This window comes from Aulostomus chinensis, chromosome 4 (assembly GCF_037954235.1).
Source record: "Aulostomus chinensis isolate RoL2024-O1b breed Wild chromosome 4, RoL_Achi_v1.0, whole genome shotgun sequence".
Taxonomy (NCBI): Eukaryota; Metazoa; Chordata; class Actinopteri; order Syngnathiformes; family Aulostomidae; genus Aulostomus; species Aulostomus chinensis.
This window is the reverse complement of record NC_141323.1, coordinates 12,307,803-12,325,323: the sequence shown is the minus strand read 5'-3', so window position 1 is coordinate 12,325,323 and position 17,521 is coordinate 12,307,803. Positions and strand designations below refer to the sequence as shown.

The 17,521-nt window shown below is 43.3% G+C and overlaps 1 protein-coding gene across 1 annotated transcript; it reads right to left on the bottom strand.

Moving 5' to 3' along the window:
* Positions 1-2,970: 2,970 nt before the first annotated feature.
* rps16 (ribosomal protein S16) lies at positions 2,971-5,513 on the bottom strand. The gene is made up of 6 exons (XM_086202425.1): positions 5,415-5,513; positions 5,274-5,325; positions 4,648-4,749; positions 3,603-3,699; positions 3,457-3,504; positions 2,971-3,162 (listed from the first exon to the last, which is right to left on the bottom strand). The coding sequence occupies exons 2-6, from the start codon at positions 5,319-5,321 to the stop codon at positions 3,017-3,019; spliced, it is 441 nt and encodes a 146-aa protein (XP_086058551.1). The 5' UTR covers positions 5,322-5,325; positions 5,415-5,513; the 3' UTR covers positions 2,971-3,016.
* Positions 5,514-17,521: the final 12,008 nt, after the last annotated feature.

Genomic DNA, 17,521 nt, shown 5'->3' with positions numbered 1-17,521 from the left:
GGCGGGTTGTTGAAATGGAGGCGCAGAAAAAAATAAATTATTGAGTACTTTAAATACACTTTTTTTTCATCAATATTGTTTCATCTCTCATATGTCACAGGCAAGTCATGAATAAACGCTGAATGGCATTCTTACTTTGTACTTTATGGAGCAAGAATGAATCTAGACACGAATCGTTTGACATCCACTTTCCTTGACTCAGGGCAGTGGGTTTATGGATTAAAAACCAACGAAATAAGGTCAATGAAATTTTTTATATGCTTGTGTGAAGGCATAGAACACAATGAACACTACACTTGTGAATTTTAAAGCAATTAATGTGTCGAATAATAGTTGCTAGCAAAAGAATGGCAAAGCTAGCTGGAGTGACGCTGAAGTCGTACGTCCAGGGCATAACGTTAGCTTCGCAGTGGCTCCCCATCTTCACAATATGAAGTTATTTCAGATTTAAAGACTTCAACGGTGTTTTGGAAAAGGAACCTGAGGAAAAAGAAAAATTGAAATTTATGAATATCTGAGCTTGTGAACATTTCTGCATGCTTTTTATTTGTTGTATGCAAAATTGGTGTTGAGTGTCTTAATATGATGGCCACACAGATTGTTTGACATTATAATTTATAAACAGCTCATTAAAACAGCTTTAAAAGGTATAATGTGCTTTCTGATTACAGAAGTGAGTTCTCCTACTGTGACAGTTCATTTGTCCCCCCCCCCCCCCCCCCCCAACACTCTTTATAAAACATATCATGTGTCGATGAAGAGCAATTTTTGTGTTACAAATATAAATTCTGACATCGTTCCTGGCAGCATTATTAGTTCCATCTTCAGTCCTGGCTGCTGCTGCTTTTTCTAAGGGCACAGAATGTCACCGGTGCAGCGTTATAACAGGGACAGAAAATAAACAGTAGTAAACAACAGTAGCAGTGGGGGAGTCAGCGTCCCTGCTGTGTTGATTATTGGAGGGCTGTAAACAGGCCTGATCCAAACCCCCCGCCTCCCCTCACGGTAGCTCTCAGAGCGGGAACGGCTGCTGCTGGCTGCCCACGGAGAGGCCAACAACATCTGGAGCTCAGCTCATCACGCTTCTGTTTATTGTGGCGGTGGTTGAGTGATTGTGCATAAGCGTAGGAGGAAAACACGATGAGAAGACGTTTCAGAGTGAAGGCAGAGATTTGATGTAAAAATGTGAGCGTGTTGGAGTTTATTGTAATGAGTAGTAGTCAGCAATGTAAATGTTCTAACCAAGCAAGGAGACCTTAAAGACATGCAAAAGAGTAATGAACCATCCTCTATCAACCATAGGGACTTGAGTAGCGCTGTATTAGCTTACATATTAATGGAGATGTGACTCGGATTTGGGCTTTGGAACTCGTCAACAATCATTACTTGTTGCATTAACGTTAATCTGATGAGTTGAATGTGATTCCCTCCCCTATCAACTTTTGGCAATAAAACTTTGAATGAAGTGCAAACAAAAGTATGCACTGCTATATGAAAACTGTGTGGTGTCTATAGAAAGGATGCTAGGACCATATCAAATTTGTATGAATCACTTTAGAATGCCATATGTCAGTCACTCGATACTGTGAAAGTTAATGTTGAGATAAGCGGATGCCTGTAACGTTAGCTCAGCTGCATTAGCTAGCTGTACGTTAGCTTGTTACTACTGGGACCAGTGTTTTCTAGTGCTGCCTCGGCCATGTCAACTAGCATCCATCCACATTCCCATGCCACCACCTGCTGGCTAACATTTAACCAGGAGAAACACATTGTTTGGGGGATTGGCAAATACTAAATTTGGAGAAATGTGGGAACAAAAGTTTAAGACACGCAACGTGATAGAATTTGCAAGGGAAGCGTCTGCTTTCAACTGGTGAAGTTATGGTGAATTCTGTTTCTTTACAGATTTTCACTCACCCAAATGTGTTTGAGTGCTATTAACACATAAGTGGAGCGCATTCCCTCATTATATATCATTTTTAACAAGAAAGTGTGACCCTGCATGCAGCCCACATTTGTCATTTTCTGTTCCTTTTGTCGCTGTATGTTTTTCCCGAGCACAATCTGTGGGGCAGGTTTTTGCCAGACTTTAGAAATGTAAATATCCAAGCATGTTTTTGGCAAGAATGTATTTGTGGTGGATAATCATTAATCAATGTTTGTTGGGACAATGAGGTTGACATGGCAACAAGCCAGCTGGATAGGTTTTCTCATGGCTGCTGGTGAGGCTGCTAATAGTTAACTGTGTTGTGGCTCCCTCTGGTGGAAGACTGTAGTCATTGCTAGAGCAAAGACTTCTCCAATTTTATTGCGAATACTGCCAAAACAAAACCAGAAATGGACACAAATTTGACACGTCAGTTAATTTTAAAGCCCATATTAAAATGAGACTGCCAAAAGTCTTCCTATAATGACAGCCAATGTATATTTATTATATTTAATGACTTGACAGAGCAAAATCCCTGACAATTCCATGTGATCATTTAACAACAGTAATTTGGGGTTTGTGGGTACTTAAAAGTAAAATTAAGCAATTTTAAAGCACCAAAATCATTTTCCACTTTCTCAGCCAAATAAAAATCAATCTTTACTGTAAATGTCGTGTGAAGAACCAAAGTATCGCCGTACTTTACCGGCTGCACATCAATTCTTTACAACTCATACCAGAAGGGAGAGAAAAGCAATTTTGAAATCCATACTTTTGCTTTGCTTTGAATGAAAAAAAGTTTTAAAATATTAACTGCATTTTCTAAACATCGGAGACAACAACCACCACTCTGTTCAGTTACAATATGGCTAAACGGAACCATCTTCGCCAAGAGCAAGGTGGTTACTTTGTATTCCTCAGGTACTCAGTCTGGTACCAAACCCGTGACCATTATCAACTGAATAATAAAAAAGCAACATTCTTTGCTGTTGGATGTTAGCAAGCCACATATAAAAAAAGGCATCAGTAAAAACATGACATCATTTAGTTCTTTGTTCCTCCAATTTATTATGAAAATGTACAGGGCGATTAACGGTAGGACTTCTGGTAGCGGGCACGAGCTCCAGGTCCACCGAACTTCTTAGACTCGCAGCGACGGGGATCAGCGACCAGCAGGGTCCTGTCGTACTGGATCAGGATGTCCTTGATCTCCTTCTTGGAGGCCTCGTCCACATCTACAGGGAAGGGAACAAAATGCCTAAGGTTTATTCTTGGTAAACCAACCATTTTACTACATTCTTCAGAAGGAAGAATAATCAAAATACTACATGTGCAATACTTTGTTTTGTCCAAAAATACATTCATCTTTTGTTCTACATTACAAAGCACATGCACGTAAAACAAAGTGACACTTTATGCAAACTTTCCTACATATCAGATATAATTTGATTGAAAAATGTACAGCATGTTCTTTTTAATGTCTTTTTTAGGAAAACGTGTATATGTCCACACTGAACCCAACTACTTACACTTCTGATAGTATGCAACCAGGGCTTTCGAGATGGCCTGACGGATGGCTGGAAGAGGGAGAAACTCACATAAATTGAAATACTCATTGCCAGATACTTCACATGAAGCAATAAATTAATGTCAGATTACAAAGCACTGTGCTTACCGTAAATCTGGGCGACGTGTCCACCACCCTTCACTCTGACTCTGATGTCAACTCCAGCAAAACGCTCCTTCCCCAGGAGCAGAACTGGCTCCAGAAGCTGAACAGAGAGCATGTGATGGTAAACAGACTGCCTTTATGAAGGACCTCTCTTGTTTAGCGGCCACTCTAAAGGCTCTAATATACATTCACCCACTCACAACCAATTACACAGCAATGGCGGAGGCTTCTGAAACACTAAGGGGGTTCGGAGTCCAGCTCAGACTTCAGGGGTCAAAACAGGGAAACTTCTAATGCCAGTAATTGTATCCATATTACTTCTGTTTACACAGATGTTGAGCAAAATCATGTTTATCGACAGCTACGACATTTGTAGTATACTGATTTACTTATCCTGAAAAACTTCAGCTTTACAAGCTGTAGGGGCACTCGTGTATCATCAACCAATTATAACCAACATCCACTTTGCAATGACCATCCATACTCCCGCAGCCTTAAGAAATGAGAGGACACACTGGTGGAAGGGAACTCTTGTAGGATAACATGCATCTGTGTATATCTCAACCCAACTGAACACAAGCAATGAAGACTGGGAAAGTAGCACCAACCCAGCCATAGCAATCAAGGTGTTTCCAACCCAGCAACACAAGTATGAAAGAGCAATCTGACAACTTGTTATACGAGACAGAGGGGGCTACTACCATAATTTCAGCTTTAACTGACATCTGACTGACTTCAGGTCTGGAAGTCATCCTCCCAACCCGGCTATCACAGGTTTAGTCCAGCTCTGTTGCTGGGTGGTTAGAGAGCGCTCACCCTCCACATGCCATCAGTACACACAGGAGTACACATGAAATACAGAAGCTATAAGCCTGAATTATGTGGACATCCTCACAATAAGAGAAATCCTATGCATTCTAGCGACTCATGGTGGCCCAAACCTTTGCAAAACACTAATTCTACATTTAGTCAACCAATACTTTAAATCAAAGATGACCTAACTCAGTCAGACTCATCCAGGTGTTCAGCATCAGTCTTGGGGACTCACCTTGTACTGGAGGGTGGCAGGCTCCACCATCTCCAGGGGTCTGCCGTTCACCTTGATCAGACCATTACCCCTCTTGCAGTGGGCAACTGCTGTGGCAGTTTTCTAAAACATAATCAAAGCATTAGAAACGAGCAAAAGCACAACATGTAGCTTTAAACTCAACAGGTAACTAAGTAACACGCCTCTGCTAAAGTTAGCATTTAGCATGTAACCTCGTCATCTTACTCTCAATGTAATAGATTTTAGTTCATCATCTACTACAGCTTAAGATATGTATTCATTTTGAATTTTGTGTTAAATCTTAGTGTCTTTCTAGTTACACAGGTCAATATAGCTAGGTGGACGAACTAGCACAGCTCCGCTAACAGTATGGCCGGCCGGTGGCTAACCTAGCATAGCAAAAATACTGCAGATATTTTTATATATTAGAAAGAGCGCTTCAAGCAAAGTCCCGGAGAGATATTAGAGATACAGAAGCCCACATAACGGATGAATTAAAGGAATACATCGGTGGAAAAAGGACACATCTCCGCTTGATGTCAGCTCGTTTAGCTCGTTAGGTTGTCCGCCTGATATAGAGGGAGTCACAGCACCGCACGTGTAGTATTTTGTACAATTTTACTTACTTTACGTCCGAAAACCTGGACAGATTGCAAAGGACCTTTCGCTGGCATGTTTCTGTAACACACAGGGTACAATAAATATCGTACAAACCGGTGAATAAATGTAGTTTATGCCATTTAAGTAGCTCGGGCCGTAGAACATACCGTCTTCAGCAAGGGTGCCGTACGGAGAGACCGATGGGGTTTCACATGCCGAACATCAGGGGCTGTGGCGCGTCGGTTGGACCTGCTTTGTGGTAGAATTTGCGACAGCGGCTCTTGCTCTACCTCCATTTTAACTCTTGTGATGCGCGTTTTGTTGCTCTTACAGGTTATTTTGAGCATAAAGTGAGAGTAACATGGCTATTAATTACCTCCTATATTCATAAACCCGTTGATATTGTACACGCAGCTATTTTGGCAGCAGCTTAGCCATGTTTCATGGTTTACCAGTGTGTTTTCAAAGATATAGACAGGTCACACTTTTTAGATTAACATGTTTGACACTTTATGTCATGTAAGGACACACACATTTACCATTGCAGCCTCCTGTTGTCCTCATGAGTAACTTTTATATTGTGGATTCCCAAAAAGCAAGGGACATCATTAATGTTACCACCTCTGCTTTGCCTAAGGCAGCAATGGTTCATGTCTTTGTGGAAAAAAAGCTTGCAGACTAAATAATATTGACGCTAAACATGTGGCAGGTGCCATCGAGCCCTTAAGATGAAATTACACTCTGGACTGTGAGCATAAATTCCACTTCAGTGTCACAGCAGATATTTTAACTGGAAAAATGCTCCTGTAATTAATGACATGATACGATCTGCGCTCCATCTATTTGATATTGTCCATGATGTCTCTGTGGCATGGCTTTGGATGCGACAGAGCATTCGTGAAAGTTATTTATTCACATTGGCTTTTCCTGCCATCACAAGTCGTAATTTCTCCTGTAATAGACTCACATCTGCTCCTGTTGTCTCCTTAAAGGGTTCCAATCAAATCCGACTAAATCGTTATTTCATACAAAATAGTTGTTTTCAGAATGCATCCATTTAAAAAAAAAGAAAAAGAAAAGGATTTTAATGCTATCAGAAAATTAAAGTTCAAATTCAAGACAAAAAATGTTGCCAAAAGGTGAATTTCTGCAATTCCTTTGAAATACAGTGAATGGGATACATCTGTCTCCCGCCCTGGAAAGATGGATTGTATTTCACGGGAGGACACAGAACTGTCTAAACAACAAAAACCAGGGGGAGCAGCAGAAAGGCTCTGCTCAGGATACAGCAGCTGAAAAGTTAGGATTTAGTTTCTTTTACCCGACAAAAGTCAAAAGTGTGTCAAGGTGCATGCTTTTAATGATATTAATACAACAGTACATCCATAGTAATCTCGGGGAAGCAAATCACACCTAATAGGCTGAAAATACTACAAAGATCAGACATACAAATATAAATTCAAAATCTACTTCGACATTTCTTTGTTTCTGTGTCGTGTCATAAAATCTAAATGTACTGCACTTTATTTATGTGACCATGTAAGGAACATACAGAAGAAATAAAAGAAGAAATAGTTGCAATAGAATTCAGAATCAAAAATCAGAAACCTCAACAATGGTAAGAATAACAGTTGTAATAACAATAATAATAGCGGTAACCAAACATATGTTTGCTGTTTTCGGGGGAATGAAATAAACATTTTATGATTAAGTAATGGAAGAAAAGGGGCAGCAAGGCTTCGTGGAAAATGGGGAGCAAAAAGAGATGTTCTTGATTTGTTAATTTGATCTTTGTCATATCAGATTCAGGATCTGGCTTTCAAGAGAGTGCTGGCCAAGACAACAGCATGAAAAGCCTCACATAAATAGAACAACAACTTAAAAACACAAAAAAATGTACGTACAAAAATAATTAATACATTGATTTTACATTTAGGTGGTCAGCAACTTTTATGAATTCCTACACAACAGCACCCTCTGGTGGCAGAAATCATAACAACACAGTCAGTTTACAATTAGGAGCTTGTGTTATCGCCTTCATTAGCTGAAGTATGAATTTGTTCTGCATCAAAAATTCACATCAGACTGAGAAAACCCACTGCTGAGTTTCATTCTGACAGCTTTTTTAAAAGGTTGAGTTAAACTGTGCAGATCATGTGACTGCAAATATAATGAAGTCGGTCCGTCAAGTCAAGCGGAACTGATGTGGCGGTGCACCAGGCTCCTTCTATAGAGCGCTGGGAGAGGAGCCTGATCCCAGGCAAAAGTGTCAGCATCAAGGTGAACTGTTACCCTTAAAGGAAGGAAGCAGCAGGGCCACTTCTGGGTCAGAGGAGGACTGAAGATTGATAGCATCTTGGGAATCTGTATACACTGGCATGAGTCATGTGTGTGTGGTGAATAGTGCCTACCTATGTCTGACATTTACTGCAGCGAGAGTGGTGTTTATAGTGCGGGCCAAGAGTGAACAGGCACCTGGATTCTTTTATTGTCAGAGGGAATGCGTACTCCCCTTGAGGCCGCCTGCTGATGAGCCATCCTAGATGGATAATGGCTTTCTGCTTCCTCCCGTCTCTGACTCCGCCGTTACTCAGACTCCTGAATTCAAGGAGCTACGTTCATGTCAGAGCGCGGACGCAACATCAGATTGTCATTGCTTCACTTCTGATTCAGGACAGCACAAAATTGATGGAAGAAAACACTCACGGAGGAACATTAGCACTGCGTTGACATTATTTCTGCTCACCTGGCTTCTGCAAATCCAATATTCATTATCCGTAAGAGCCGCTGAAGCTCGTGATATCAGATAAATTGCTTATCCACACATTACTTAACTTTAAGAAGTCTGTCGGGCTGCTTTTGCTCAGAATTTTCTTCAAGTGTTAGAACAATTGCAAGAAGGCCGCTCAGACGCGTGTACAGCCGACGTTGGGGAGTTCCTGATATTAGTAAAGATTTATAAATTCTTCGGAGTTTATATCTACTTTCTTATATTTCTCTTTTAATAGTAAAGCACCTTGATTTGCTCATAAAATGTGTTCAATGTTCGAAAAAGTGGAGCTACGAGAATCAAGCCAGCACAAAGGTCACCTTGGACTGTTTCTGACATCAAGTTAAGCTGGAGCAACATGCTAGCTGCATCGTTGGGAATTGTAACAATAAACTTTTGCTCAACCTGGAAGAGTTTGACCTCGAGAGAACACAAATCAATCACGCAGACTAAAACCTTGCCTTCGCTGTTTTGTTTCTGCAATTTGCTGCATCGATGACAGCTTTCTGTTGGTTTCCTCCTGAGTTTAACTTCTCCTTTCCTTGCCAAAAAGATGTAACTGGTGATAACGAGAGCCGTAAGAGCGAGCAAACGAGTAGCTGAGTTGAGGTGTGTACTGCTCTCCTCAGGCTGCCGTCCTCGCTGAAGAGAAATTATCCAACGAACCGAGTGTGCAGCCCAATCCCCCCCTTAATGTTTTCATCTGGGGAGTGTATCACTCAGCAGATAAATGCAAAGGAATCACCTGTACACTGACAATATTTACATCAAAGTCAGGCAGACAGAGAGTCACTGTGTGTGTGCGTGCATGTGTGTGTGTGGGGGGACAGCGGGGCCAGATGATAAGCCTTCAGATAAACCTGTGTTTGTGTTATACCGTCTCCTACCCCCGCCGCCGTCTGTATAGGAAACACGTTGAGGCGGCAAAGTCGTCCCAGATTTCCTGCTCTGCTCAGCAGTCGACCAAAGAACACAACCTGTTTGTGTTGCTAACTGTCAGCTTCACCTTACAAAATCCAGGCCTCGCCACCATTACATGTGAAAGGCTCTCAGATTACTGCTGCTGGTAGCGGCATTTTCAGTGCATCCGTCGCTGAGGATGAAAAAAACAACAACAAAAAAACTGTCATATTCAAACTTTTCTGTCGACATATTAAACTACAAAGTTCCTCAAAGATCTGAGACTTTTCAATCACAATTTTTTTCTTCTTCTTCTTTTAAAAAAAAAAAGAAAAAAGAAAAAAAAGTACCCGCTGCTTTAGATGAGGTGCAGCGCTTGCAGAAGGCGGAGAGTCAGCAGTCATCCAGCAAAAGAGCTGGCAATAAATAAAGATCACACCATATATGTGCATTTCCTCTGCATGGCCTTATGGAAACACATCACCTGGAGGTACGACCCCTCGACCTCATCTTGTCACAGCACCCTGAGCATGAGACAACACTCTTAGATTTACAGGGGAGGAGATGCTGTTCCTGGCCTACCATAGCGTCTCATTTGACCATAATAGGTCTGGCGGTGGTTGAAAAAGTGTTGCTAGTAATTGAAGTTTCCCTGAGCAGAAGGAGAAGATCTGCTAAACCCGGTAGGCGGAGAAGCCGAGAGGGGCGCAAAAGGTTTTGTGAGGTATACAGAAGCGCGGTCACCATGACAACCGGGGAAAACTCCATCAGACTCATGAGGCAGAAAAGTCTTCCCTGAGAGGCAACTGTGAGGCCCGTGAATCTGCAAGTCCAGAAACATGATTTATGGCAACAGGTCTTACCTTTTATATCCTTGTGTGCCGATCCACACATAACTCTCGCTACCTTACAGTTTATCTGTGGAGACATTTAAATCTCAATTATATGATGTGTGCAATTCAAGCTGTTCGGACCTGTAATCAAATAATATATAAAAAACCAGAGCAACATACTGCTCAGACGGGGAACATGATGTCGTGTTCAAATTTCACCGAGCGGGTCTTAATTTGCTTGTGCCTGATCTGTTAACGGTTGTGCATCCACCCGCTTGTTCCGCTCATGTTGTCACAGTGTCTCAGGAAGGACGTGAATGAATTTATTCAAATTTGGCACAAACGTCCACCGGGACTTGAGGTTAAACTACAAATATTTTGGTGGTCAAACATCAAGTGGACTGTCGCGTCAAATGAACGCGATACCTCAGGAATTCCTTGGGGGGAAACTTCTTCAGCTTTGGCACAAACGTCCACTGGGACTCCAGGAAGAACTGCTAATGTTTTAATGTCCCAAGGTCAAGGTCACTGTCACCTCGTATGAATGGAATATCTCGGGGATGCCTCGAAGGAATTTCTTCAGATTTGACATTTATGTCCTCTGGTACTCGACGATAAGATGAAACATTTTGGGGGTCGAGGGTCAAGGTCACCATGGCAGGCACACACTGCGGTGCCGTACAACTGCAGTGCAGAGTTTACAGTTTTTGTTTTGGAGCACACTTTCTAAGAGTAGCACAAGCACATGCATCCTGGCATTTCCGGCCAGCCTCCTTCTCTTTCTAGGAAACAGAAATCCCTAGGTGCTCCACCAAAGTGCCACAAATTTCCTGAACCGGGCACAAACCCTCAGCGGTGAGCGATGACCAGAATCTTTGCCTGTCGCTGTGCCATGGCAGCGGTAAATATTGATGTCTGCCCGGCTGGATGACAGCTCATTGCATTAAAATGTAGCCCCATTATTGAACCCCGGTTTGGACTTGAGCCCCTTCCATTAATTCGTCTGTGTCAGAATACATTTACCACATAGCAACGGGCGGTACAGCTGTCCCGTTCTCTGTCAGCTTCCATGCAGCCTCAGAGTTTGGGGCCGCAGGATAATGCCTGAGTGGGCAGGCTCAGTCATGCAGCCCACGTATTGTTCTTCCTCTCCCGAGTGCAGTTTTCCGCTGGTTTTTGATGAAAGATGTCAACTACAAAGAAAGGTCAATACGAGCACATGTACAGTTTTCTCCTGATTATCTCATTCTCCACTGTAAAGGTGTACAATTACTGCGTAGCCGTCCTTTGGGTATTTCTGAATTGGGCCTCTTTTTTGTGTCATTAAAGGTTTGTTTTGGGAGTTTTCCCGTATCCCAATCAAGCATCAGTAAGTGATTGTGAGGTTATTTTGACTTGAGTTGACTCGCTAAGGCTTTGTTTTGACTCCATTAAGCGCACGAAAGGAAAATTAAGGCGAAACTCGAAGCAGTTTATTTTGTCTAGAGTAAATAATGAGGTGCAATTCATACTTCTTGTTGTTGCAGTGAAAGTTCTTTGGGTCACAACTAATTAAATCCTTCAAGTGCTTTTGATATATCAAAGTGAATGTGATGCCTAAATGTGGTCCATTGGTTTTGTTCCTCTCTGTCCCATCATGAGCTTTTGACCCTCAAAACAGCGTGGATGCTTTGATGAGTCCCAGGGGACGTTTGTGACAAACTTCTAAGAAATTCCTTTTGAAGTTTTACTGACAGGTTAATGTTAGGTGACAGTGACCTTGACCTTTGACCCCTTAACATAAAGGAGAATGGGCTCGATGATCGGTGACAATTACCTCGTCCTGTGACCACCAAAATATATTCAATTCATCCTTCGGTCCCAGTGGATGTTGGTGACATTTTTAAAGAGGTGACTTCAAGGCTTTTTTTTTTGTGGCTATATCATGTTCATGGTGTGTCATGTTCATTTCAGGCAACAGTGACCTTGACCTCTGACCACCAATTATGTCAGTTCATCCTTGGTTCCTTGCAAACACTTGCAAAAACTTGGAGAAATTCCCTCAAGGTGTCCAGATGTGGTGCAGCACAAACCACTTCAGTGTCTCCGGCTCCGAGGCAAAAACTAACTGGCGTGCATCTTGAAACAGATGAAATATTTTGTATGCTTTTGCTCTAAAAGCACCTCATTTCACAAGTATTGAGAATGCTGTAGTAATACTGATAAAAAAAGACTTAATTACTTGCAAGTGAGATCAACGTGAGGTCAGTTATTGAGGATAAATATAAGCAGTGTGGTAAAAGCCAGCTCTTTCGGCTTTATTTGAATATGCGATGCCGTCTAAAAGGATTCCATCCAGTTCCCTCAGAGAGCCTCATTGTACGCGGTTCGTCAGTGAGGCTCATTGTTTGTGGAGCAGGTTGAAGAAGCCGAAGCTGCACTTGACGCGTTGAATTCGTGGAGCTGATCTGGCTGAAGAAGCAGGGCTAAACTTGCCAACATAACAGCCTTTCACTCACCATTTGTCCGCGCTGTCACACACGTAGCGGTACTTCCCCTCGATCAATCTCACTGACACACACACACACACACACACACACACACACATAGAGTTCGCCCACACAATCTGCTACATCACCCTCCCGCCTCTCCATCTCCATCTCCACCCCCCCCCCCGCTTACTTTCCTCACCCTTTCTGTGAGTGCGTCTCTGTGTGTGGGGGTTGACTCGAGTCAGGCTTCATGTATGATTCAATGGCAGTGGGGTGAGAACGGGGCCATGTGGGGTCTCGCTGACATCAGCTGCAATAAAGACGGCGAGGGTCGCCACCGCTACAGCGCAGCCTTTATTTCTCCATGTCCTTTCTCTTTCTATCAGATGGGCTCTGGAACACTGTGCTCCAGCCTCTGTTGGCCCTTGACAACATCTGGGAACACAATGATGAATATGATCACTGCCAGCAGCTAAGATCCCCGCTTGCACACATATTCCAGCAGATGATGAAGTGTTGCGCTGACAACATGATAAGTACATGTTACAACTCGTGGGCGATCTCCCTGTAAAGTTCAGGCAACAAATGAGTGCTATGTCTTGGGTTTTGTGTAATTCGTTTTCGCCGTCTACAGTCGTTCTTTATGTATTTTTAGAGCCTATTACATCCATATTATGTTTCATGGTGTCTATACTGTGTCTATAATTCTGCGCTGTGTGTTCCAAGCTCCCAAGGGGAGAGGAGACGGGCTGGGAAGCTCTGATGGGAAAGTGGGCCAGCACTCTTTGCTCTTCGCTGGAGAGCTCCTTAAAAGGCCTGGAGAGATGATGTCGTGGACCCCCCCCCCCCCCCCCCATGTTTTTTTCCTCCCTCCTGCAGCAGTAGCAGCAGAAGAGAAGCCCAGCAGCAGGAGCAGATCCAGGCTTTGGCTAAATTCATCATGCACATCAGAGAAACACACGACACTGATGACTTCATTGCGTAGAAATAAGGCCTCCATCCATCAGATGCTGGAAAGGCTTGTTATGAAAGATAGGATTTCCTGGATTGGGAGTTATTGTGCCTTCTCACTGCTGCTTTTTGTATGTCAAAATATTTGTTTGCAACAAACTTCCCTGTATTTGCAAAGTAAAAGCAGAAGTGAGGAGGAGATGCAATGTCATGACGGCAGATGCAGAAGTTTTGTAAGCCATGCTTTCCTAATGAAACCGTTTTGTTTAGACGTTTTCTAGATTCAATCGTCTGGTTCATCTGGGGAGCTCTGACCAACCAGAAAGCCCCAAACACATTCGGCGTCTTCACACGCAGCTGCCGGCCCTTCTGTTTCAGTCAGGCTGACTCATTTTTTCCATCACAGCCTGTATGACAAGGGTGAAGAACCACTTTATTTGTGTCAGGGCAAAAACACATCCCATATGCCCCTTTTAACCCTGTACACAATCGGTTTGGAGCTGTTAACCAGGTGAGCACCAGCTCGCCTGGACTGAATTGGAGTCAGTTACATCAGACGTGCGTGGGCGAGCTCTTCACCCGCTTCCTCACGAGGCTTCGATCTGCAAGCCATCTGCTGTTATCTGGAGAATGTTCTCAGCACACTTCATGGACATATATGTACCAGCGCTTTGACGTCTTCGCTATTTTTAAGATGGGTTCGCCGCCGCAGGTTGTTATGATGATGTCACACAGGCTCTCCGAATACATCTGACTATTTGGCTTGTGTTACACTTCCTGTCCATTCTTCATGTCGTGTTTGTTTGTGTTTCCGCAAGTGTCAAACTGGATATTTTTGGACTTGCCCCAATATAAGGAGATATTGATGTACTTACATCCACAGCTTTATTACTCTTTCAAAACATGAATTTTACACAGGAACAGGTGCCAAAGATGTTCCAAGTGTCCACACATGCGCAGACAGTGCTAGTGTAGTGAGTACTGCACATTTGGGTCCACAATCCTGGACCTTTACAATCAGGTCATGCCCAGAAAACTGTCTAGTACACCCATGGGAGCTGGCTAACAGCTAGCATAGGATGTTTGAGTCACAATTTAGTCACGGAGCCCCAAAACATGCCGATAAATACAATTGTTCATCTTTTTAGCTGGTTGTGAATTAGGGGGATTGACAAACATACAGCTGTGAGTGTGATTTGTTTGAGCTGCACACAAAGTAGTATTAGCAATTAGCTAACAGCTAACTCACAAAAGTACAACTATGGGGTGAACTCTGTTGTTTGACTTGCGGATAAAGTAATATTTGTGTTTTTTTGTCATATTAACCTGCTGGTAGAACCAGAAATGAGCATTTGCTAATGGCTAACCAGCACCCTGAACTGTCCGCCTGTTCGGTATTGAACTACAACATCCCCATATGCCATCTATTTGTGGTCAGGAACACGTCACAGCAGCCTTCAACCACAATGAAGAATTTCTAGTTGAAAACCAGTGAAGTCCTGCATGGTAGTTAAATGTAGGTTACCTTGGAGCCATGCGAGTTGTTTCACCCTCTTTCCAGCTTTACCACTTGCTGTGGGTATCTTACAAGCTAACTGACGTTCCAGTTTGCCAAAATTTCCAACTATTTGTTAGCTTCGGTGTGAGCACAGGGCACAAAGGTGAGAAATCAGTCCACGTTTGCGACACAAAAAACCTGGAACTCAATATATTTTGTATCTGTGCACGAGAGACAAAACAAGATCGCCCTGGAGGAAGCTGATCCGTGTAACAAGTCCCTTGAGGTGTTTTTAGGGGTAAAAGCAACACCACCATCCTCTGCCCTCCCACCCCTCCCCTTCATTATTGTCCTCTCCGGTGCAGGTAGGAGTTACAGGACTGTTGACAGGTACCATATGTGATCACCAGCGTCAGTCGTCACCTCGTCAGTTGCAGCAGAGCCACACCTTGCAGTGAAGCCCGAGCCTCGCAGATAACGCGGCTAAATCAGACGCTACAGTAGGTCAGTGCAGCCGTTTCCCAAATACCAGGCTCAGTCATGTTGTCTGGGGCAGGCAGCTGACTTCGTCCACTGCTTTCACTTAATTTACATTCCTCTGTCTCTGGTACTGAGATGGGGGGGGGGGGTGGAGGATTGAAGATTACCAAAACTGCTTTAACCCATTTTCCAGTGGATTCTAAATTTAAACAACATGCTGGAAAGCAGGTCACAAATCAACATCAGAAGTCTGTTGATTTACATGTGCGTCAAATAGTGCCATGGCAAAGTTTATTAGCAACCGGTGTTGGTAAATACGGGGGCGACTGGGTCAAGATAATGGCAGTCATGCATACGACTGTCATGAACTGTCTGACAGCTCAGTGAGACAATTAATTCCTCAAAGTGAAGCTGCTAATTCTTGCTATGTTTTTTAGCCTGCGAGCTTCATCCTATCCGCAGAAGTTAGCTCTGACATGGCTGCTCCTGGGGTAATCATCATACGTGGGTGGCTCTGCTGCAAGTGGGAGAGCTGAGTAGCAGCAGTTATCTATTTTTAAGCTGCTGCTCGAGGGCTTCCTTTGTGAAGAGTGTGGATGGAGCTTAACTGAATATAATTTCTGTACAACCAGGGAGAGTCAAAAGATGGACACAGTCCTCAGTGAAAGAGATTTACTTTTTAAAGATGTCAAAACTTCCTTTAGAAGTTTTGGATCATCAGTAACAGATGTAACTTTGGATTGGGGCTGTTATCTGATGTGAAAGTTCATGACTGGCACCTCATTTCCTAACACATTTGCCTGGAAGTCCAATTATTCAGAAAAAAAACCCCTGGTTGTTTATTGTTACCTCAAGTATGTTGGAAAAACGCAACTTCTGGGTAGAATGTGGATAGTATGCTAGCAAAAATAAGCTAACAGGCTACGAGTGAGCTCACAGGCTACCCCTATCCCCGCATCCATCTCTGTAGTGCACCATGCAGGTATTCCAGGTATTCCCAGGAGTTGAAAAGGATCATAGGGGATTTCTACTGTCTTGCAGGGACATTTCCTGTATATTAAACTAGATTACAGACATGTAGAATTGGGGCATGATGCTAATCCCGGGACAATGTTGCCACTTAGGAACACATTAGAACTTGCCGAAGATTTTGAGATTACTGAGGTCATGAGAGAAAGGAAACCAGATATATGACACCTGCTAATGGAAACATGAAGCTGTCCACATGAAGTACCTTGAAGTACTGCCCCATAACAAATGACTTATTCTGTGACCTTTAACCCCTGAGAACGCACCCACTGGGCTCACGCTCCCTGATCATCCACAGGGTTGAGTTCAGTTATGTGTACGTGGTATTTTAAACCGGAGAGGCCACAGGCTTTAAAGACTGAACCCGGCTCTGTTTTTCCGCTCATGTTTCTTCTCATGGAGGTGCACGGAAATAATGAGGGCAGCCGGGGGTCAAAAGATAAATGAAGAATTCTAAAACTGGAAAACAAAAGCTTTAAATTATCTAAAAGACATTGAGAGTATCTGGTTCGACTCTTGTGGAAATCTTTCCAAGGGAGCTCAGACGTCTCACTGTGGTGCTCAAATTAGTGGCACAGCCCATTGCTATTTGGCCTCTCCTGGTCTATTGTGCATTAATGTCAACCTGCTGATTATGTCATCAACAGTAAATTATCACGTGATTCAGCACCTTTAAGCTTGACAGAGCATTTCTGTTTTTGCTTCCCAAATTTTATTGTTTTGTTTTGTTTTGTTTTTTTGGTATTGTGTCATGACCCTCGTTACCATGTCTGTTAAGAGTGTGTCTCACAAACTCACGGTTTGTTGACATTTCGAGGAAAATTACAATGATATGATATATAACAGGGCTGCACGGTGGTGCAGTGGTCAGCACTGTGGCCTCACAGCAAGAAGGTTTCGGGTTCCAGTCCCGGCTCGGGCACGGGATCTTTCTGTGTGGAGTCTGCATGTTCTCCCTGTTCCTGTGTGGGTTCTCTCTGGTACTCCAGCTTCCTCCCACAGTCCAAAGACATCAAGAGGGGACGAGGCTGACTGATACTCTAAATTGACCGTAGGTGTGACTGTGAGTGTGAATGGTTGTCTGTCTCTATGTGTTGGCCCTGTGTTGGACTGGCGTCCTGTCCAGGGTGAACCCCGCCTCTCGCCCCTAGATGCTGGGATAGGCTCCACCCCCCCCGCGACCCTTACTAGTAAGGACTAAGCGGAAGATGACGATGGATGGATATATAACAGTAACGCTCCAAGGGAGGATCTTGACACTGTTATGGACCGTTAGCAGGATGTAGCTACGTCATCGAGACACTTCCATCATCTAGGAATAAGTTTGATCGTATGCTGGATC